The sequence below is a fragment of the Crassostrea angulata genome, chromosome 4 (assembly GCF_025612915.1).
Source record: "Crassostrea angulata isolate pt1a10 chromosome 4, ASM2561291v2, whole genome shotgun sequence".
Taxonomy (NCBI): Eukaryota; Metazoa; Mollusca; class Bivalvia; order Ostreida; family Ostreidae; genus Magallana; species Magallana angulata.
The window spans coordinates 23,289,623-23,314,889 of NC_069114.1; the positions used below are offsets into that span (position 1 = coordinate 23,289,623).

The window sequence follows — 25,267 nt, forward strand, 5'->3', positions numbered from 1 at the left end:
AACAAATCTTTGCAAAATTTTACCGTTTTAAGGAATTCGGAAATAGCAAATTTATGGTTATAGCAAACTGATTTTGATTCCCGTAGAGGTGAATAATAACGAAATTTAACACTTTTATAACGAATATCTTTACAGTTTAAAAAGTTTGCTCTACCATTTAACATAATAGTTTGATTGAATTTAATTTATATAAATTTTTCAATTCACAATCAGATTGTTAAAGCAATCAAAGTTATGTATTTTTATTTTAAGCCTCAGTTAGTAAAAATTATAGTCTTGTAAAAGAAAACATGTATAAAGTGAATTCACTATAATAGTAATTATTACAAATTTGTTATACGGATATAATGAATTACGGATATAACGAAGTAAATGCACTGGTCCCTTGGACTTCGCTATAACCGAGTTTTACTGTAATTCTCAGCAAATTATCATTTAAAACAACTTACATTAATGAAGAAGTAAGGAATCATTCGTTGACTATTATAGGGTGATAATTTTAGTCGGGCATGGTCAAATCAAATAAAGCCCAGAAGGTTTTATGATAGATTTTAACCACACTCCGACCAAAACAATCACTTCATGAGATTCCTTATTACTTATATTTGTATTAATATTTCTAATTTCTACTCTTTATAGCAACATTTTGATTTTTTCATGTAGCACACGCTATGAATTACTACGCAGTGCAGCCAATAACGTTGTTCAGTTATGCTATATATAATGAAGACATGCCCATTTTGTGTCGCTCATCTTTAATGAAATTATTGGGCTTCAAGATTGATTTGTAATGTTATCACAAAGACAGTTGAAAATGTAAATATATAGGATTATTTTTTTACAAATTAAATACGTCAAACTTTATTATCTACTAACATGGGGTTCTTCCATTTTTTGTTTCTGAATTCTCTGAAAAAGAAGTGTCGCCAGAATTGAGTTTCAGTATTAAGTGTATATCAAAACCGATTTAATTTTTATTTCCAATTCTTACTGATATGATTTACATGTAATGATGGCTAATTTTGATCTAAAACATTCAGAAATTATATCATGATAGAATGCTGGATACTCATAGGATTTTACAATTTTTGTTTGATAAATTTTCATATACGGCGCACTGAACGACTGCAACTTTGAAATAAATTTACTTGCTTATGAAAAGACACGAAACAATTAAGATGATAGGATATACGGAAAAACTGTTAAAATTAAACGATAAACCTGATAGGATTAACGCACGATAGGATATGATTAACGCACGATAATTGATATGCATGCACGATGCGATAGGATTGATACACGATACAATAGGATAGGATTGTAAATTATAACGTTGTGGTTACTGTACAACCTTGATTTTGCTATTTAGCTGCTAAACATGATTTAAAATAGAAGAAAAGGGTCTACATTTTAAGAGCCAGATACTATTTTGTTTCAGGTGTAAGAGCTTTGGTTGAAAACATATATACCCCTTTTGGTCTCTTATTTGAGGGGCCAGTCACTTTTTCTTAATGTAAAATGAAATGTCATTTACTTTTAAAGACATTTTGTTCAACAAGTGTTTAGAAATTTGTTACCGTTCTTGAGATATCTGAGAAAGAATTTTGTTTTAGGGGCCAGTCCCTTATCTCCTTATTGGGGCCGCTGAACAAAATTTTGAAGGTTGCATATTATTAGTTTCATTATTTTGAGCATCTTTTCTTCCATACTGCATTTCAAAATATTCTTCCTTTTTGAGATATAAGTGATCAAAGTTTTGGACTTTTGACCCCTTAAAACCTCTAATTACGTAACACATGAGAAAATCATTATATATAACTGTAAGATAAACATATTTGCCAATATAATCTATTAAAAAATATCCCTTCAGCTCGATGAAGAGCTATAGATAAAAGACTTTAGAGTCCTCTTGTGAGGGCCCTAATTTGAGGGGCCAGCCCCTTTTTCTTGATATCAGCTGAAAGGTCTCGTATATTTTAACTTTTTTCATTACATGTTTTAACAAAATATTTTCCAGAAAAGAGATAAACAAAGAAAAGCACAAAAATTCACAACACTTGATATCTCAACTTTCGAGCCCTACCAAGCATTGGTGCATTTAGTGTTATGTTAAAACCCTGATCCTGATATTATATAAACTTTGCTAAAAAAAATTACCACAATCAGTTGGGTGATTGTACAAACAAAGAATGTGGGCGCTTAAGATGTAGATTCGGCAGGAATCTGGGCGCACAAGGAGAGTGAAAATTTCATCAATTAATTTTGAATATTTTTCGAATTATAACCGTTATTTGGTTTCTGTTGGATGTGGAATGAGTGGAAAAATATTTGAAATGCAAAAGGTTTTATTATAATATGGGTCTAAATATAGCAACAGGGTGCAATTCATGCAAAATCCTACTTATTTACAACTGTTTTTAAATGATTTTGTTGTCTCTGGGTCTTCTCTCCACAAATTTGAAACATGTAAAGATAACATATTTCAACATTTAAAATGTCGCTTTTTAAAAAAAGATGGAGAGATGACCCAGAGATGACTAATTATGTACTTTTTCAAATTATTTTTTGAGGGATAAAAAACAAAGTCCATTGATATGACAGTGTTGTTTCAAACAGTACTTTATAGAGCATATATTGACAAGTCTCGCATGGCTCAGTGGTTTCGTCCTGGATTAGTGAATACATACTTTCAGTGTTTTGGGTTCAAATCCAACTGGTTGTCTTTTTTTTTTTCCTTAAACTTTTTTGTTTTAAATGTTTGTTATTATAACATGATGTTGAATTATAATATACCGGTATATTTTAATTTGTTATTATTGATTTCTAGATCTGCTGTATGAACACTATAAAAAAAATCTTTTCTTATTACTAGTTTTTTAGGATATACACAATATAACTTCATTAAAATATGTTTGCATTAACATTTCCAACTAGTTATCGGTTTACCTCTCATTGCCATTTTTTGAAAGCTTTGTGAGTTTTTTAATAACCGGAATAGCCATGTACTTCGACTCTCAACATAATATATTTTTGTTGAATACTGTACATAGCCTTTTGAGGTTATAGACATTTAAATCCCAATTGATTCGTGTCGAGGATTCCTGCAAACTTACCATCTTGTGCGCTCACTTTCTTTGTTCATCGCGCCAAAAGTTATTCGTCTTGGGCAGTCAGGCAGATTGTTTTTTCACTGACAAAAAAAGATAACAATTTTTTTTAAAGAATTTTTGTATACATGCCATAGTATATGTAAGGTGTGGTGGTATCACACATCTAGATACTTATAGAATTACTGAATTGTTGAATTTACTCAAGTTCAACTGTAGAATAATTGACATTTTGTAACATTTAAGATGTGGATGCTGTTAAGCGGTGCCGAGGAAAAGAGGAAAGCAAACCCCAGAACATACAGGTTACTCCTTGATAGCCAAAAAGATGAGAGAGTAGTAGAGACAATAGCATTAGGTATGTCTAATTTTACTAATGTAATGTCTTGAGTATGACACACTATTTTTTCCGCCAAAAATGGATCAAAAGTGGGGGTGCATGTTATACATAAGAACAACCCTTATTAGAGCCCCGCCCTGCAGGTGCCCTTTAGTGATCAGTCTGTATGTCTGTCCGTCTTTCCTTCCTTCCATCCGTCTGTCCGTCCAAGAATGCTTGTCCGGAGCATATCTTCTCTCCCCTTGGCCCAATCTGGCTCATACTTCACCCACAGAGAGCCATTGGGTAAAGGATGTGCAGTCACCTTAAACCATGTTTTTAGGTTGAAGGTTAAGGTACTAGCAAAATTATGAATAAAATCCTTGTCTGGGGCATTTCTTCTCTCTCCTTGGTACAGTGTAGTTCATACTTCACTCACAGAGTGTGTATGGTCAAAGGGTGTACAGTGACCTTGAATGAAGTTTGTACAGTACAGGCAACGCGGATCCCGTGTTTCCCGCGCCCCGTCACGGTATAAACACATCGAGGTGATCGGCCAGGTGAGACAGGTATACCGCGTTCCCATCACGGTAAACTCATCATCTACCTGTCCCCGCCACGGTAAAATTATCGATGGAAAAGTATCGTATACAAGCGGGAGTTATCTCCCCGAATGACAAATAAATTGAATTTCTTTCTATTAAATGACGATATTTAACCAGATTTTGACAGAGATTATAAACGAAATATTTGGAGTCTTTTTTACTATTTTTTTTATTTCAAAGCTATTAAATAAATTATAAAAGTATTTAATTTAATACTTGTGCAGCGATTACAAATAAAATATTTTCGAATCCATTATCATATTTTAAGAAGGTCGTTAAATTAAAAATTATCATGAAATGATTTTAATTGCCAATACAATTATAAATGTGTACGCAGTGTGATTGTGTTTTCTTAACAATTAATTGGTCTGCCTACATTTGTATTGTTTGTTTTGTATTGTTATTTTAAGCATGTTCCATTCATTTCTTACAAGGTCTTTTACGTGTAAAGAACATGTTTTGTGAATTCACGTTTTAGTGAATTTGTGTTGCGTTACTTTAGGTACGTGTATGGCTCGTCGTTTGTCATTGCGCGAGGATTCCCACTTTCAAGTGCGTTACGTTTGCGACGACAATCTTTAAGTGCGATGCCGTGTGTTCTTATAGAGTCAGTCTGACTGAGAGAGTAAGGAGCCTTAGAGATACCCAGAGTTGCATAAAATTATGTAATCGAAAGACATTGTGGGTATCCCATGTCATGGTGTCGTGATGGTGTACCAGCTACCCGCAGTGACGGAGGTTAGCGTTCGCTCGCGACCGAGCCCCCCCCCTCTCTCTCTCTCTCTCTCTCTCTCTCTTAACAGAATAACTAGATAAAAAAAATTTGAGAAGGAAATGTTGTTAAACCGTTCTTACACATTTCAAAGAAATTAAGAACATGTTTTGAAAGTTTTGCATTTCATGCCGATAAAAAAACATTTAAACATTTCAGTAAATGTTTTGATATCATTTTATGTGGGCATGTACATGTAATCTTATTGAATATAAAGCTACTACAAATATGTAAACCCGTTTCCCGTTATCGTAACCTTACCCCCCCCCCCCCAAACCGCTTTAAGACTGTCGAAGTTAACATTATTTGACTTTAGTCCCAATTGTTTTACACAAAGGTGTGAAACTGTCGCACTGACAGGAAATCACTCTACGCTTGAACGCACAGAATACACAGGAATGAGGCAGGTAGATAATCTGTGTAACGATTGACCAAGAAGAATTCTACATGCATATCAAACAATTTTACTAATAGTTATATCAAATAATTGATTTATTTTACTGCGTTCGTTAACCGCTAAACGTGTTGAAGATGTTCCTTCCCGCAAATTAAAAACCTCCATTATAAATTAAACGAGAGATAGAGAAAAAAACACAACGAATTTAACTTTCCAAACACAGTATATCATGCATCACGAACATTGTAAAAAAAATTAACTGTTAAACATACTTCTTATTTTCTTTATTTAAAATAAAACTAATAGAACGAAACTTTATCATAGAGAAAACACGTGGTAGAGCTAGCGAGTTGATTTGATTGACAGGTGCAGCACGTGGACTCAAATCTGAAATTGCATGATGGATTCAATCACAGTGTACCATATTCTTTTATGAATACTAATTTTATGAATATTTAGTATTGGATATTAGTATATTTCACATAAGTGTACGTTAAATTACGCCTAACCCCCCCCCCTCTCTCTCTCTCTCTCTCTCTCTCTCTCTCTCTCTCTCTCTCTCTCTCTCTTGTAAGGTGTTGTGCGATAAGACGAAGCCGTACGCGATATAGACTTTTTCTTTTGTCGTGAATAGGTGTGAAAACCCTAAGGGCATGTCGTTTTCTACCCTGAGTTTGTTAATCACTACATGTATACACAGAAAATGATCGTGACTTAAACTTTATATGTATACACAGGAAACGCATACTGATACACGTTATGATTCCATGTGCTTTAACGCGGCACCAACTTTATATATGAATGATAATTTTATTATTGAATGGAAAAATAGATTTCTTAGTTGTTCCCGACATTTGTTCATTTCTCAATTTAAAACATACACAAGTCATGTATTGACAGTTTACGGCGCTATGCGTGTCAACTTATAAAATGAGAAGATGAAATTGCTCTGCATTGATACGAGTTCATCTTATGAAAATATTTAATTTTAAGATTGTTATAAAAACAGGATTATCAACTAAAAGAAATAATAACTGAAATAAGCACGTCAAATACAAAGATATGTGTTCTTATTTACACAACACAAAATTTAACAGCATAATAATCATGTTATGTTGTAATTCGAATGTAGTTTCCGATTTCATGAAATTCTATTTCATAAATATAATTTATTAATTTTATAATAATATAGACCACAATTTATTTACAATGCAGCTGTTATGCTTAAATCTGAAGTCGCATATTTGACGTGGATTTAAGCGACCTGCATTGCCTGTAATGTACAGTACAGGTAAAGTAACAACAACAAGCAGCAGCAGGAATAAAGGTAAATCACACCGTCGCGGTTTCATCACGGCCGCAATCCATACCGCGATCAAAAACCGCGATGGTGTATCGCGGGAACGATAAAAATACCGTGACGGTAACGCGGGCCAATACGGGATCCGCGTTGCCTGTACTGTAGGTCAAGGTTCAAGGTCATATTTTACCATGCAAAAATCTTTTATTGTATATGTTTTCCACTAAGCCTTATTTGGCTCATACTTCACATAAACAGAGCTCATGAATAAAAGGTGTGTAGTGCCCTTGAACCAATTTTCAAGGTCAAATGATAAGGTCATAGCAGAATTATTTGAAAAATTCTTGTTTGGAGCATATCTTTTCTTCCTTTTCTCCAATCGTGCTCATACATCACTCTCATGATGCCTTTGGTCAAATGGTATGGAGCAGGCTTGGGGTTATGCTAATTGTAATGGCAATGCATTGCATGTTTTCAAAGTAAAGCTAGTAATGTGTAATGCCAGAATTACATGGCATTACTTTGCATTATTATGCTTATTTATGCATGTTCATTTTTAGCTCACCTGAACTGAAAGCTCAAGTGAGCTTTTCTGATCACAGTTTGTCCATCGTCTGTCTGTTCGTCTGTAAACTTTTCACAATTAAAACTTCTACTCTAAAACCACTTGGCTAATTTCAACCAAATTTGGCACAAAGCATTCTTATGGAAAGGTGATTATAAATTGCAGAAATGAAAGACCAATCTTTATTCGAAAGAGAGAAAACCTTGAAACCATAGAAAAAGGGAGGGGGTGCATTTTTTAAATTTTTTTCTTAAGAACTACTGAGTCAAATTCAGTGGAATTTAGCAAAAATAATCCTTATGGAAAGGAAAACATAATTTGCAAAAATTATGGGCTAATTCCGTTTCAAATTTGAGTAATTTATGTAACTAATAATAAAAAGATAATAGAGGTCAATCAGTGTATAACTTCGGGGTTGGTATTCCATATCTCGAAAACAATGTTCTTTGTTTGAAGCAGCCATGTTGGACGCATGACAAATGAGTTAAACTGGCAAAGAAGAATTTGCTTGTTGTGCAACACTTTAAGTGCGAAGGGAATATTTGAAACATGCAAATTATATTTGTGCTAATTTTGTGAAGTAAATTGAGATTTCATATTTCAATGCGTTGACATTTTAACTTGACGGTGGTTTTAGCTTGTTTTGATTCTCGTTTCATTTTCGTTAATTACACTTTTTAACTTGAGGAGAACTATCGCCTGTATTTTGGAATTTTTTATGTATTGAATCAAATATAGACTTTGGTAAATTAGACAGCTGATTGTTTACAAGCGCAAAATAAGCAAAATCTGATACACTAACAACATGTTATAAATTTATAAAATACTACTGGTACATTTTATTGGTAATTTGGTTCGATTAATGCAACATGTTTTGTTAAGATGGTCAGCATTTTCAGTCTAAATGGAGATTTTTTTTGCTGCTAGAAATATGTAAGTACCATATTTTCAAAAAATAAGTTGATTCTGTTTATTGGGCAAAGGAGCCCCTTTTTATCAAAAAAATATAAAAAAATATAAGTAGGTCGACTTCGAAAAATTACCACTAGTTTGAATGAATAATTGGTTTAAACCAATAACATTATCATATAGTAGCCTTTCTTATTTCACAGTTTTAAACAAAAGGGAAATAAAATGCATTTCTTATAAACATCATAAGAAAATGTCTGAAATAGTATCAAAATTTTCAAACCAATTTATTCAGTACGACTGGATTAATTTGGGCTTTTCGACTTTCGGTAGAAAAGACCTATTGTTTTTTTACTTTTTTTATTAGGGCTTTTCGACTTTCTGTGAAAAAGACCTATTGTTATTGTCTTTTGAGGGCTTTCCGACTGTCGGTCGAAAAGACCTATTGTTTTCATCTTTTTTTAAAATTTATATTATTAGTATTATTTTTCTCGACTGATTTCTGTAAAAGATTTTTTGAAAACTGGAAGGAATATTGATACAAATATGACATTGCTCTTACAGCAAATATATCAATCTATGAAATGTAAGGTATTCGATTTCTGGTTCCGGTTCTTCCGTTTTTTACAAGGAAAATCGCTAAAATTGATTGAAACTCAATACTTTGTTTATATTTTAATGTAGGACAGTCAAATTTAAGAATTACATTTATCATAACTATTTGTACAATATTGTAAGCATAGACAACTTTCTATAACTTACTGTTTTTGAGATATTAAGCCCAAAACTTTAAAAAAGGGGGGATGAAAAAACAAAAAAATTAAAATGACCTTTAAAAATTTATAAGACACCTAAACATTATTAGGATAGAAGTAACAAACATACATTCCGATTTTCATTAAAATATATTGACTACTTCCGGTTAAATAGGTCAATGAAAATCGTCTATGGGAGTTTCAATGTTAAACTAAAATCATGCATCATTCGTTATCTCAAAAGGTTTTCAAGTTAATGTTACAAGATTTCATCTGTATAATGATGCACACAATCCGCAGACCGGGAAAGGTTTTGGGTAGACAATTAAAAAAAAATAAGGGGTCTGCAGGGGCCAACATACAAAACAGCCCTTTGCCGGTAACTTTTTAGGTCACCTGATCGAGTCACTCAGGTGACTTATTGCAATTGGTCTTCGTCCGTCGTCGTGCGTTAACAATTTTACATTTTTAACTTCTTCTTGAAAACTACCAGGCCAATCGTTACCATTTTTGGTGTGAAGCATCTCTATGGTAAGAAGAATCTAAATTGTGAAATTCATGGCTCTACCACCCCTGGGGTGCCACGGGCGGGGCCAAATAAGCAAAAAAAGCCAAATTTTCAAAAATCTTCTCCTCTACTCCCACGCATGTGAGGAAAAAACTGGTTGCATGGTTATGATGTCCATGAAGCCCTCTACCAAAATTGTGAAAGTTATGGCCCCTGGGTCAGGGGTTCTGGCTCTAGGGTGGGGCCAATATGGCCAAATAGTAAAAATGTATTAAATCTTAGAGAATCTTCTTCTCTACTATCATATATATTTGTTAAAAACTAAATACATGATAATGATGTCCATGAAGCCCTCAACCTAAATTGTGTAATTCATGACCCCTTGGTCAGGGGTTCAGGCTCTAGGGTGGGGCCAATATGGCCATATAGTAAAAATGTATTAAATCTTAGAAAATCTTCTTCTCTACTCCCATATATATTTATTAAAAACTAAATGCATGATTATGATGTCCATGAGGCCCTCTATCAAAATTGAGAAATTCATGACCCCTGGATCAGTGGTTCAGGCTCTAGGGTGGGGCCAATATGGCCAAATAGTAAAAATATATTAAATCTTAGAAAATCTTCTTCTCTACTCCCATATATATTTGTTAAAAACTTAATGCATGGTTATGATGTCCATGAGGCCCTCTAACAAAATTGTGAAATTCATGACCCCTTTGTTAGGTGCACAGGCTCTAGGGTGGGGCCAATATGGCCATAAAGTAAAAATGTATTAAATCTTTAAAAATCTTCTTCTCTACTCCCACACATGTGGGCAAAAAACTGAATACATGGTAATGATATCCACAATCTCCTTTACCTAAATTGTGAAATTCATGGCCCCTGGGTCAGGGGTTCAGGACATGAAGGAGGGGGGGGGGGGGGGCAATATAGTGTTAATGCATATAATGTTTAAAAATTTTCTTCTCCATTCTCTCAAATCTGTATAAAAAACATACTAATAATTATGTTTACCAGGAAGTCCTCTACTGAAATTTTAATTTTCATGTCCCCTCAAGGATGGGTTTTGACTCTAGGGCAGGGCCAAAATGGATGTATAGATGTTAATGCATATAACGTTAAAAAATTATCTTCTTTACTCCCACACACCTGAAAGGAAAACTGAATTCATGATTTTGTAGACCAGATCTTTTAGTTTTTCACCAAAATTATAGGTTTCACAGTTCTTTTTGAAATGTGGTTGTCATTACAAATTTATAATTTCTCTACTCCAGTATGAAACCTAATTAATTTGATGCATATTTGAGACTCCATGACAAGTTTGTGTATGGGATATATGCTACTCAGGTGACCGTTAAGGCCAATTGGCCTCTTGTTTATTTTTCATCCGATTTTTGAAATCTTTTCGGTTTTTAGTTTTGAGTAGAGAGTAGAACTTAAAAAATATGGTCCGAGAGGCCACTTTTGGACTCCTTATAGGGGTTTTAAGGGCTAAAAAATCACAACCTTTTTAAAATTAGAAAATTTATTTAATAAGAGTTATCCTGCTTTGCTTAAAGAACGTACATAGAGCAATACTCTTAGCCTGCCAAGTCTTGGGTCCGAGAAATTAATGATAACTTTAATAGAATTATTTGAAATAATTTTTAACGAAACTCATAGTATCTTATACAGTTCTATAGTTATCTTTCTTTTGATATTGCACTACTCATAAGTTCTTATTGAGGAAATCGTTACTAATGCGATTAAGAATTTGGAAACAAAAATTAGATAGGATTTTTCCTGACATTTTAAATTAAAAAAAGAAAAGGGAATGTAGAAAAGCCCTTACAAAAAAAGTTTTTTTTATTACTTCCCTGCATACATGTGTACAAACTGGTGTCAACTGGGGGATAGTAACCTAGCCTGGAGGCATGACTACGGTAGTACATGCAACCTTCCGTGTCTCTGTGTGACTTTTTACTGTGTGGTAATCAGAGTAGCTCGTGTTGAGAGTTCAACTGTGTATAAACAAAGTAGGCGCTACCCAGACTGATTTCACAGACACCTGGCTTATAAATTTCATCGAAAGTTTTATTTTGAATATACAGAAAAAAACTTGTACATGTATTCTATTATAATTTCACCAGGACAAATCGATTTCCTCTTTATCGTAAGCACACATCAAAATGAATGACAGCATGTAATAATGATCGAAAGATGATTCAGTCAGCGATCGAAGTAAGAAATGTAAGAAGAAATAAATTTATTCACATTTAATTTGTTTAAATGATTATCTACTACAGTATATTGATTAAAATCCATACTATTTTTACACAGAAAATTAAGCAGTATTAGAGTAAACACTCATAATTTTATTGGAGATTTGCATAAATTTTTGCAAAATTTCATATCAAATTTTCAAAAAAACAATCAAAAAATATATAATTAGGGCGAAGCTATGAATAGGCTGAGGTCCACGTGTCAGGAAACAAAAAGTATCGACCTAATTTCTGAAAAATATGGTATTTTTATGATGAAAAATAAATTGTGCTCTTTCTTTGTTTTAGTGCATGTTTCTTCTGTTTAAATTGTTTACAATTTTCTATTCACTTACCATATTTGAGTGTCAAGCTTCGAATTATAAGCAAGATACAGAGCTTTGCCCACAATTCTCTGTTTGCACACAGAGCTGAAGCCATGCCCATGACAGTTGCAAATGACTGTCCATTAGACCCAATGACCTATTGCCTTCCATTGATATTTCATCAATTATGATTAATTTCAGGTTTCTGTACTTGGTACGAAAAAGTGTTCAATTTATCGCAATGCAAGCTTTGTTGGCTTTGATTATAATTTTTAATGAATAGGAGATGCTATGGTTCATCCTTTAATGTTATAAGCTGCTTTTCATGTGTATGCACAAAGAAGTATTCTAACATCATCTGGGTTTTCACCTTCAGTGGAATTTTAACACATAGATATTGGTGCAAAGCTTGATAAAGTGCTCTTATCAAAACAGATTTGCCAACACCAGCACCTTCAGATAAAAAAAGAATAAATACTAGGCTCTTTTTCAGATTTGACCCATTGCAAGACATGATTAAAAAATTCCCTTTGCTTCACATTCAATCTTTCCACCAATTTTAAATATTCATTCTCTACGATGGCCGATATGGGCCGGACAAAAAGTAACCACGAGTTGTGTTTGATTTGCCGGCAATTCTTGAAATGCCGGCAAAAAGTAACCACGAGTTATATTTGATTTGCCGGCAATTCTTAGATGCTGGCAAATCTCAAACGTGGGCAAATCTTACTTATTGTTTAATTAAAATACCAGAGGATATAGAGGTCAAAAAGTCTCGTTATCTTAATTGACAAAAGGGTTTGACAAAAAACATGGCAGTTTTACTTGAAACGTGCATTATTAATGACATCAAACAGAACACAAGAGCAAATTTTAAAAAAAGACGGCATCATAACATCCAGACATGTCTTAAACTCATTGGAACCCGACACTCTTAATGAAGCATTTGGTCAATTGCTTATATATCATAACTAATTAAGAGCGTTTCGGCGGTATTAATAGCACATGTGACATTTCAAATTTGCAATAAGGCCCACCTCGTCAGGAGCTCACCTTATACAGAAATTAATAAATCTCTTTGAACTTCATTTATTAATGGTTTTATTTTGGATCTAATGATAAGATCACCTATATTTTTGTGTTTACTGTATGCAACCATAGAAGGTGTTGTGAATAATTGTTGCATACGTCGTCATGTAGTATGTTATCCCAGTATTTCATAAGTCGTTTCCTTAATTCTTTTATTTTTTTAGAAGATTAATTTTATTTGCTGAAATAGTTTCTTGCATAATAGGTTCAATTTCTGATTTTTTTAAATCTCTTTTTTTAGATGAGTTTTAAAGTCTTTAAAAATACTTTGTAATACAGCTTGATCACTAGTACTTCTCAGATGTGTGGTACATTCACCTTTAATTAGGCCCTTGAAAACTGATGAGCTATGAGCACTTTGTCTGTGCAGGTATTGGAAGCTGTTAGTAGGTTTGATATATGAGCGAATGTCTAATCGCTGGCTATCTGAGAATCTTGTTTTCTTGTATTTGGTCGTGTCTAAGAAATTGACTGGTGTGAGATAATTCATAAGTAAATCTCAGATATTTATGACAAGAGTTCCCTATGTCAAAAAATTCTTTAAATTCATCCGGGCTTCCATTAAATAGAATAAAACCGTCATCTCTATATTTGCCGTGATAAATAAGTTTCGAAAGGTCCTCAACATTGTCGGCGCGCAATTCCCCCCCTTACTTCTCCTCATACTTTGCTTCTTTTCAACCCTTTCGACCAACTAAGATAACTTGACTTTTGTGACCTCAATCTTCTGGTATTTTAATTAAACATTAAATATAAGATTTGCCCACATTTAAGATTTGCCGGCATCTAAGAATTTCCTGGCAAATCAAACACAACTCATGGTTACTTTTTGCCGGCATTTCAGGATTTGCTGGCAAATCAAACACATCTCATGGTTACTTTTTGTCCGGCCCATATCGGCCATCGTAATTCTCAGACAGTCTCACAGAACTTTCTTCTGTAATTTGTCTTGATGGGATCACAGGGGCATCGTATCCCTTCTACACTCTATGACATATAAATAATACACAAGGGAAGAATCGAAAGTAGGACACGATTTGTAAACAATGTCAAAAAACAACTTACTTGACAAAAGTTCCGCAAATGCTCCCACACAATGTTGCAAATGTTGTCAAAAAACACGTTCACATTGAAATATTCCTAATAAACTTGGTAAAAAGCGTTTTTATCTCATTAAAACCGCTGTCTGCTGCAGATATACAATCTCTTCGCCGAAGAAAATATAACTTTGTACTTTTCTTGGGACTCTCTACATGTTCAGTAATGATAGAAGAAATTTCGGCGGTAAACAGTATAATGACTGGGGAAATTTTCATCTTGATGTAAGCATACATAATAACATTCTTTCCAATATATTTGGCATGTACTTTAATTAGCGTAATTTAATATGCAATTGTTTACAAACAAATATAATTCCTATCATTTAATCTTTAAAAATTTGTAGAAATGTAAATACTAGTAATTTGATATTGACAATTAAAACAATGCTGAAATTCATAGGCAACAACAATTTATTTTTAAGGAATGGGTTGCAAAGACAATGAATTATGAGTACTTAAATCATTGAATAAAAAAAACAATAAAAAAAAATATATGTCAACACCAAGGTTACTTTTTTTTAGTTTTTCAGTAACATTTTAGAGACGAAAAATAATATTTAAAATCAAATACTGTTTCAACACTTTTTCATCATTATTAATTGTTCATTCTAAAATAACTAAATATATTCCTTAATTAAATTTTAACATTACAAGTCTTTTTCTTCAAACTCAAATTGTCTTGCTCTAGTGGTCAGTATAAAGTAATTGCAGTAGCAGGTCGAACAATTCATTGTTCTCAAATTTCCTATCATGATCTTAAGACCACAAATATATACACCATAAATATACATTGTGACAGCAGATCTGCATTAAAAAATAATATACATATTTTATTATAGTTTGACATTTTAAACTGAATTCTACTTATTTATTTTAAAAGAAGCTTGCCCATCATTCAAAATGCACCCGTACCCCAGCCACAAGTTCAGACCTGCAGATGTATAAAATTTATTTCTTTGTTTTTTTATTGATGTTTTTTCGGAATTTTACAATGTATCATTACTGTATATATAAAGAGAGTCACGAGAGTTTTCGGATGGCGAAAGTACAGAGTTATTTTTCTTGGGTGAAGATTGTGTGTCTGCAGCAGACAGCGGTTTTAATGGGATAAAAATGCTTTTTACCAAATTTATGAGGAATATTTCAATGTGAACATGTTTTTTGACAACATTTGCAACTTTGTGTGGGAGCATTTGTGGAACTTTTGTCAAGTAAGTTGTTTTTTAACATTGTTAACAAATCGTGTCCTACTTTAGATTCTTCCCTTGTGTATTATTTATATGTCATAGAGTTTAGAGTGGATATGATGCCCCTGTGATGGGATGCCAACATCTGCTCCAATATCATATATTCTTTGTTTAACTGGTCTTTTAAGATTAATAAAACTAAACAAAGTTTTCTGATTAAAAAGATCCTTTAGCTTCATCTCTTGCTTCTGTTTGCTGAGTATTAGGTGCTAATTCATCAAAAGCATCTTTTGAATCATCATTTGCTATCTGTAATGCTACATCTAGCAGTTCAGCATTAAACTCATATTTCTTGATTTTATGAGCCAAAAAAGACTTTCTAAGACTAAATGAATTTTCAAAAGTGTCAGTTCCAGACAACAGATCAACTGATTCATCTCTCTCCATGGCAAAAACAACATTAACTTTTCCATAATTGTAGTAATTTTTGGGGTCTGTTTTTAGACTGAACTGGACACATCTAATCACTCTTGGTACTTTGCGACGTTTGATGATAATGCCATTCTTTAGAGTTTATCACTCTTATTAAAGTCAAATGTGACTCATCATCCATCATTTATCTCTGTTTCCTGGAATGTGCTTTCACTTTCTTTTGGAAACACTACATCAAATTGGGATACATAATCAGCTAAACCCCAGTTTTGAAGTTGTTTAGGTCGTATCACGTACCTTTTAATCATATTACTGCATTTAACATAAGTAGAATTTGGTATCAACATTTCCAATTCAGCATCTGTTTTGATGAGAATTACTTTATCATCAGAGAGACATGTGTTGATAGATACAACATTTCTGAACCCGATGCTTTTGTTAGGGCCTGGCATTTGCAACACTAAATATGCAGCTTCCTGTGCTCCGACTTCCACGCCGTTGAGGAAATGGTTTCCAATATGACGCACTTGTCTTTTTATGTAAAGATTTCTTTCTCTAGCTTCCTTTGCAGCTCTGTTCAGTAAATCATTTATTCCTCATAGAGATTTTCTTGTATATGGATCAATATACAATGCACAGGCATATGGATCTAAGATGAATTGCATGTCAATGTTTGCTTTTCAAGCATTTAGAACACTGTTGTAAGAATTTACTCTCATATATCACATAGCTTTCTTTTTAGAAAAACCTTTGGACCTCTCAATGAACTTCTAATGCATTTGATGTAATCTTCCTCAGATATTTCTAAGACCGAATGTAGGAGTTCCTGTATGATAAATCACGGCCATTTTTCGTCATATCATTTAACTTTTTCTGAATTTTATCATACATTTTCCTGTACTTGTCAACATCAGCATCTTAATTAAGGTTCTAGAACCATAGACATTTCAAACAGAGGTAGTGGAAAGCCATATCTGCATACCATAATCCGGTGAATATAATACACACTTTTTTCCCAGCATTTTTTACCATAAAAAAGGGGTGCATATTATACATCCCAATAGGATTTTGACATATTTTACCCCTAGATAAAGCACGGGGTATCATACTGACGTATTATCTATGCTGACCACAGACAGAACAGATACCCCGCTATACATTGTAACATTACTTCATTATCACATATATATTGATATTTAACCCTTAGGAAATCATTGTTATAGCATGTTATTAAAGAAAATGTATACTTAAAGTCTGTTAATCAATAAACTGTTTCAAAATGGCCTTTAAAAATATAATTTGAACTTCCTATTCTTTATCTCGTACGCCGCCATTACAACCGTTGGCTTGGATGGCCACTTGCTATTTGTAACTTTGAAAACAGGTTACACATCATGTGGCTCATTTTTGACCATTTTCATGCAATGATAATTGATTTATTGCTAATAATTATGAATATGAATAATTCTATAACCTATTCCGTTAATTGAAGCCATTGTTGTGCTCCCCCACTGCTAACGCTTGACACCTTGGGTATCTCGGACACTCCCCTTAGGCTAACGTTATGTGTACTATTTACAACACGACTATTTGTGCACATATTTTCATATGTTCCAGACCTCTAATTGATCACTTTAATTGGCATCATTTTAGAATTTAAATAGGTCCATCATCTCCATAGCTATACATCGTCCGCTTTTCACTACACATGGGTTGTAATGACTAAACAATTATATACGTATGTTAAAGTAGTTGATTTAATTTACGGTAATTAATTTAATACTAGATCTATTTAAAACATTGATGATGAAATAAAGATTTTACCGCGATGTATTAGTTACAATAAATCTGTATCAAAAAAACAAATTTTTTTTCTTATTTCCGGTAGTGTATTTCCGCGATGAAACTGAGCCCAGGCCCAAAGTGTGGGGGGGGGGGGGGGGTGCGTATTGTACATTACTGCATATTATTTTCACTGGATTATGCTACATCATTTCCTCCCTTCTTGCATGTTTGAGAATGTTTATGCATGTGTAATTCTGTCAAGTCTTCATCTTCATTCTTTTCACATTTCAAGTACTGATCTACAAAATCCAAAATCGCTTTTTCTTGATATTTTTGGGTTTTTTCAATCAAAACAACCATATAAACATGGTGTGATCCTCTCTGTTAAAATTCAATTCTTTAAATATAGTCTATCACTTTGCCAATTGGATGATGGTCACTTTTCAAAACAGAATTTAGAAACACTCAAAACCTATGGTCAAAATATCTGAAGCATGTAATTGGATCTTACTGTGCCATTTTTTGGGAGTTGATTTTATAATCAACTCCCTTATGCAATTACTCTGTCAAACCGGAAGTAAAACAGTATTTTGTTGATTTTAATCAACTCCCTTATGCACTTATCCTGGCAAACCAGAAGTGGAACAGTGTTTGGACCTCAGCACAAATCATCATCGCTGACAAAACATACATGTACTGTACTCGAGAATAATCGATAAATTCCATGTAATGAATTAAGAAGCATTGTTTTTAGCTCGCCTGAGCTGAAAGCTCAAGTATGCTATTCTGATCACATTTTGTCCGTCTGTCCGTCCGTAAACTTTTTACATTTTGAACTTCTTCTCTAAAACCGCTTGCCGTAAATGGCCAATTTCAACCATTACTGATTTCAGCTGTATTAATTCACTGGTTCTTTATTTCGAGGATTGTATATTATCAAATAAAACCTATAAGTACAAACAAACTCACACTCACAATCAGTTACACAATTCATACGCAACATCGCACGGTAATTTAGAATATTTGAATAAAATGAATTAAAAGTAATTTACAATTAATTTATTTCAATTACAAGGTAAACGGAAGCTTACCAGGTATCCAGAACTATGAGTTAACAAAATATATAAAATATCTTGTACAGGTAAGGTAAAGATACACTTCACTGTGTCTACCATGAAGGTAAAAGTCGTGGGGTTGGGGAATTGGCGGGATTTTTGCTATTTATAGTGAGTAATTAAAGTCATGCATATTAATGGATTCAGTCGTAAATTTCTATTGGTCAGCTGTAATAGTAGTAGTAAAGAATAAACAAGTGGTCAACATACACCTGTTAACAAAATCCTCATGTGACTATCGAAAACTCATTCATAAGTTCACTCATTCATCTCTCATACATGCTCCATTGTCAATGCGCGCCAAATATAGATACGCAAAATATAAAACTTTTACTGTATTTTTCGGGGCATAGGCCGGTATCTTTTTCTCCGATGAGCGAGCCCCGGCCTATTCCCCTGGATCGGCTAATCTTAGACTAAAAGTTGAAAAAATTTAACAGTAAAATATAAAATCCACTGTTTTTATCCGTTGTACTGTTGTAGCAGTTTTTTTATGAGGGTTTGGTTTTTTTCCATTCGTTTGAACTATTGTTCGATAGTTGTCCCGTTGATAAATTTTGTAATGACATCGTTAGTAATAAAATGTACAGTACTGTATGAGGTATTTCTTTACAATCCCATTCAAAAGAATTTTTTTCCCACGTTTGTGTATGAACCCTGGAAACTATTATTGCGTAGTAAAAAAGAAAACGAAACCGGATAGAATGTAATATGACGGAATTTTTGTGAATTCTTCATGTCTGCATTTGTGGGAATCACTGGTCTTGGGTGTAGATTAAATCAAATGATTTGTGTTTTTACAATTAATTTTCTGTTGGATGAAATAACGGTATTCTGGTGTCGTGTATATATACAAAGGTGTGAAACCCGTGACTAAAACTTAGCCTGGGGGAATGTAGTGACTAAACACCGTTACACTTCATTGCATTAACTGTGTTTTTAACATTACAACTTCTCAGCATAACGGCAAGTCACTATTTAATTAATTAATGGAAAGAACACAAATTAAATATTTTATGTTTGGTATTTCGTTTTCTCATTTATAGCGATTACGGGGGATAACTCTTGTTGAATATGAAACCACGTGTTGAGCTAATGGACGCCATACCCCGTATTTACAAGTAGCTTTCAAAGTATAACTTGATTAAGTGAGATTTAGCAATAAGGTATTCAATAAAATATAAAAGGTTTGGTAAAATATAATACTTTGTTCTACCAGACAGAATCCAGAGGTTGGTGTTGCAATGTTAAATTTACACTTTGTAAAATTACGATACATAACGATACACCGACAAATACGGAAGAGACCAAACAGCCACAAAATACAGATTAATTTTTAGAAATTGCTTAAAATATATATGTTAAGCAAATTTAATAACTTTAATTATTCTTTTGACTTTCTACATCGATATTCTGAAAGTATATACTTAATACGATGACTTCCTTAATCAGTGGTCATACTTTCACTATAGTAATCATCGATTGAAAATCGGCTTATCCCCCAATTCGGCTATTCTAAGGATTTTCTTGAATTTTTGTCAAAAAATTAGCAATTCGGCCTATGCCCCACATCGACATATGCCCCGAAAAATACAGTATATGACAACTACGACACAAATATTAATTGCAGAAATGAAAGACCGATCTTTATTCAAAATGGAGAAAACCTCGAAACTGTAGAAAAAGGGGGGTGCATTTTAAAAAATCTTCTTCTCAAGAACTACTGAGTCAAATTCAATATTATTTAGCATAAATCAACCTTATGGGAAGGAAAATATAAATTGCAAAAATTAAGGGCTAATTCTGTTTCAAATCTGAGTAATTTATGAAAAAAATAATAAGACAGATAGAATGGGATCAATCAGTTTAACTTCGGGCTTGATATTTCATATATCGAAAACCAGTTCAAATAGGACACAGACCACAATTATTTTCATCTCTTATTCCTTTATACAACAATTAAATCATATAAAAAATTTCACCGGCTCAAATGAGTTCAAATACAGCATACCTATAGAATGACACTAGTCCAACAACATATCCAAACTACTGGAAAATCAATCAAGAGGGGACTGAGATATGGTCCCTAAATTAACCCCTACCATGAAAAATTCACTTTAACTTTGGAATTTGTGTAAACATTGGCCTCTTTACACCCTTTCGATTGAGCGTATAAAGATATTTTTTCTACATTTTTTCCTTCCTGTATTTTTTTTCAAACCTTCTTTTTTCCATCCATGCCATGAAAGGAACCTGGCAAATTTGACCATTTAGTACCCCTGGGAATTTTTGAAATATTACATAAATTTTTAGAATGGAACTACTTGCGCGGTCAATGAGCACGGGGTTAAACTAGTGGTATGTGACCTAATTCAGAGGACCAGTCTTTGTTAGAAGCAGCCATCTTTAAATTGAACGGAGATGAATTTGGTTGTTGTGCAACAGTTTACGTGCGAAGGGAATATTTAAAACATCCAAATATATTTGTGCCGTTTATGTGAGGTAAATTGAGGTTAAATATTTCATTGCATTGACATTTTCATTTGTGATGGTGGTTTTAGCTTGTTCTGATTTTCGTTTTCATAGCATGTTTATAAGTTTCTTTTTTAGTTTTATTTTAACTTGAGAGGAACCGTCATTTTTATTTTCGGAATTTAAGATTTTTACGTGTAGACCGGTAAATCAGACAGCTGATTGCTTACATGTACGTGCGCAAAATCTGATGCACCAACAACATATATATTAGAATACTATTCATTATGTTGGTACATGTAATTTGGTACGATCTCTACGTAATGGTTGATAAATGCAACATGTTTTATTAAGATGCTCAGCAATTTCAGTCTAAACTGAGATTATTCTCGCTGCTAGAAATATAAGTATATACCGTATAACGGGTATTTTTTACGTGCTGCTAATTTTTACTAATTTTTACTAGTTTTATAAATCCGTAAAAATTAAACGCGTAAATTTTTACAGAAGTAAAAAAAAAAACACCGCACGTAAATTTTCTACATCGTATGTATGAGAGTAATGTTCATTACCTTCAGCTCAGTCCCTGACGGCTGTACATGTAGGTATATTTGAGCGTTTTTGGTCACGTGGTGATAACAGTTCAGATCTTTCTATTTAGTCTTGAGTATTTATTAAAACTACGTATAATGCCATATTATTAGCTAGATTTCAATCACTCAGTCAATAACTATGACGGGGATACGAAGCTAACAGAAAAACGATTTTCTGATTTGTATGTGTGTTAACTGTAACAAAGTCACGGTAAAATCCCCCCTCCCCCCCCCCCCTTTTTTTACCCAAATGATTTTAAATTTTACGGACATGTCCAATTCGTTAAAAAAATAATGCGTATAAATTCAAATCGCCCTATTTTAAGTAGAATTCGTAAAAAATCACAGTAGTAAAAATTACCCGTTATACGGTATATAATGAAAAATAAATTGTGTTTTTTCTTTGTTTTAGTGCATCTTTCTATTGTTTTAATTGTTTACAAATTTCTATCAAACCTGAGAGTCAAGCTTCGAGTTATAAGCAAGATACAGAGCTTAAAAGCGCCCAGTGCTACTGTATGTTTGAACAAAAGCTGAGGTCATGCTTTAGTTAAGGTCTTCCACTTCTGAGAGGAAGAGCTTACTATTATTCTAAAAAAAAAATTCAGATTTCTTATTATTTTATTTTTTCTTCTAGATGCCAACTTTGATTCCTAATATCTCGCTCATTTGTTCACCGATTGATTTGAAATTTTTAGGTCTAATAACATGCCGTGCGATGTTGTCGTTTCATAATTTACCTGATGAAAATCCCCATCTGGTTGTGAATTATTCCCCTTTTAGTAAAATTTAACGACTTCTTTTGTCCGGTGGGTTTAGCTTTAACGATGACTGGCAGAGTCTCAAAGATTGGCTGGTTTGAATAGGTGCAAGACATATTTCATTTGTTGTTTAAATGCAAATAAAAGGAGTTGTATAGGTGTTGAAACAAAGGTTAGAAAAAATTTCACGTATTTTTCGTTAAAGTTTTCTACCTAATATAATTTGTTATAAGATGTATCTTAAAAGTTTTTGTTCTAACCAAGACCTTTCATTTAGTATACAGAAAAAGGGGCTGGCCCCTATAATAAGGGAGTTAGAGGCGTCAAAAGTTTTTTGTCAATAACCTGTAAAGAAATAAAAATTTCTAATGCATTATTGAAGCAAAGTTGTAAAGAAATTAATTCCGAATCCTTCCGTAGTATTCAATGTGATGGTTTCGTAATTTATAGTCAGTATTTGCAGACACAATTTTTGTCAGTTCGGTCCCTTTTTGTGGGGGTGCACGTTTAGGAAGTTATGAAAGGGCTTCTTGTAATGCACTAACTGATACATGCAGTGCGTAAAGATGATTCCACATAGAATTCCCAAATGTTTTTATTCATATATACATTTTCATTTCATAAAGATGAAGCTCTATGACCTTATTTTTGATATTTGATTCAAAACTGTGTTCCTCTCTATATTTAGATGCATTACGAGACTCACTTATAGGCAACCGATCGATAGCAAAGTCGCTAGCTGTATTCAGGCAGTCGCCCAGACGACAGTGCTTGTGTTTGTAGAGCTGGACGTACACATGTTTAACGCCCCACTGTTTTACTGTAACAAATTAAGACATCTTGAATTGTTTCAGTACTGGGAGATGTGTTAATAAAATGGTTCCAATGCATGGTAATTACTTAACTCCACTTTTCTACAATACACGGCCGTCATATAAAGCATAATGTGTATTACTGCCATGGCAAATGTACGATGGCAATTTAAAAGAACACAGGATTGCTTCTGATAGAACATTTCTTTTAAAGCAAAACAAAATACTGATATACGATGAAGATAATATTATCATCGTGGAGATGATTTTAAAATGTGAACTTAATATTCGTATACGATAATATTTGAATCCAAAGCCGCTTATTTTATGGAAGTTACAGTTATTAGGGATACTAATTATGACTTGCCCCGCATTTCGCATTTTTTATTTGCAAAACATCTACAACGAAAATATCAAACAACCTACAGCAGCAATTTGTAAATTATTTGTTACATACACAATTTTAAAGACATAATTAAATTAATTGTGCTTTATAATTGTAACCGCTATCTTCTGTGGAAAAATTGCATGGAAAAAATGTTGTTTAATGTTCATCAAATACGCTGTAGCCTTAGCAATCGAAAATGATTAACAAACTGTATATTGATAGATTGACATATTAACAAACATTCAGACCCGCAATGTATTTTTTACAAATTCTATAAAATGTAGATTTTAAAATGACTGAATTCTTTACCGTTTTCCATTTGGGGTATTTTGAATCACGTGTGTACGCAATGTGTACATACCGATTAATAGCCATATAGATAAACACTTTATGTGTTGAATTTTTAAAAGATATTGTGTACAAGCAAAGCAACGAAATGCTAGGGCTATTAAACTCGAACAATGTATACAGTGAGGGTCGGACTAAATACTGGTTCTGCTTGTTCTACAAATAGCGAATGTAAGATGAAGTATTGGGGCTTTAAAAGCTTGCATTACTAAACAAAGTATTTCATCGGAAGCACTATTAGTTACCTTAGCTGCATATATGTAGCTCTCAGTCTAGAAAAATTGACTACCATCCGAAATTTTTCATACAAGGGCTATACAGACTTGCAGCTAACATTACCTTAGAATTTGCCGCTGTTCATAAATTCATTAAAAAGATTCGCAGATTCAAATATGTTGTTTGATATGGGATATATGATGTCTATTTATATTGTTTTCATTAAGGACAGACGAGACGTTCCTCAATTTTATATAATTTTCCTTGATATTTCATTCCTTATTTATTAACATTTAAACCTGTTAATTATATTCAAAGTGCATTACCAGGCTCGTTTCGGAGCTAGAATATTTAGAATTTTCCTTAAGCATGCAAAATGCATTTGAATGCTTATAAGTAAAGTCATAATTTAATATATATTTTCATTTGAACACTTTATATCCAAGCAAAAAAAAGAATCATATAACATAAAGATATAATTATGAAATAACGAAGTTGAAATTGTCACATTGTGGAGATAGGAAAAAAATGGAGTACATGTAGGTTGCGTCCTGACCTTAATATTATACAAGTAATAGCTTTCCAAAAAGCTTGCCTGACCACCCAAATGTATTCAATGGAAGCATGCATGTATCAATTGGGCTATCTTATAAGAAATGAATTTTAATTTTCGCTGCAGATCATAAATTATTAAACTGAATGTGCAGATTTTAGTAGCAATTTCAATCTTTTTCTTCGATCGAGTGCGTGTACATGTATATCACTGGAAATTAAATCATTTCATTATTTTAAATTATTTTAGGAATGTATATGTATCAAATAATCTCAAACAGCAAAATTAAATATTGTATTTGTTATATTAGATGCAAAATCAAAGGCATTTTGTTATTTTGTTCCAATTATATAGGAAAGGATATTCAATCATGTACATGTAGCATCGTTTTTGAAAGTGTGTGTGGGAGGGGGGTTAGGTGGGCAGCTTCATCCAAACAATCTTGACAAGCACTTTAAAAAATGGGGAATTCTGAAAATCCTTATCCATGGAGGGGAGGGGGAATTTAATTTTAGCTTCAATTTAATTCAATTAGAATTACTTATTTTTGGGTTTCATTTATCACATGCTCTGTCAAAAGTGGAAGATCCATGATATCTCTAATTTTCAT

The 25,267-nt window shown here is 33.1% G+C and overlaps 1 protein-coding gene across 6 annotated transcripts in view; it reads left to right on the forward strand.

The window, feature by feature from the left end:
- The window catches only part of LOC128181529 (growth hormone-regulated TBC protein 1-A-like), a 172,693-nt gene that overhangs the window by 103,607 nt on the left and 43,819 nt on the right, over positions 1–25,267 (forward strand). For all 6 annotated transcript variants that reach the window (XM_052849958.1, XM_052849960.1, XM_052849959.1 and 3 more), the window contains one exon: positions 3,354–3,465. In XM_052849958.1, the coding sequence (XP_052705918.1) occupies positions 3,354–3,465 (112 nt within the window). The remainder of the gene's footprint in view (positions 1–3,353; positions 3,466–25,267) is intronic.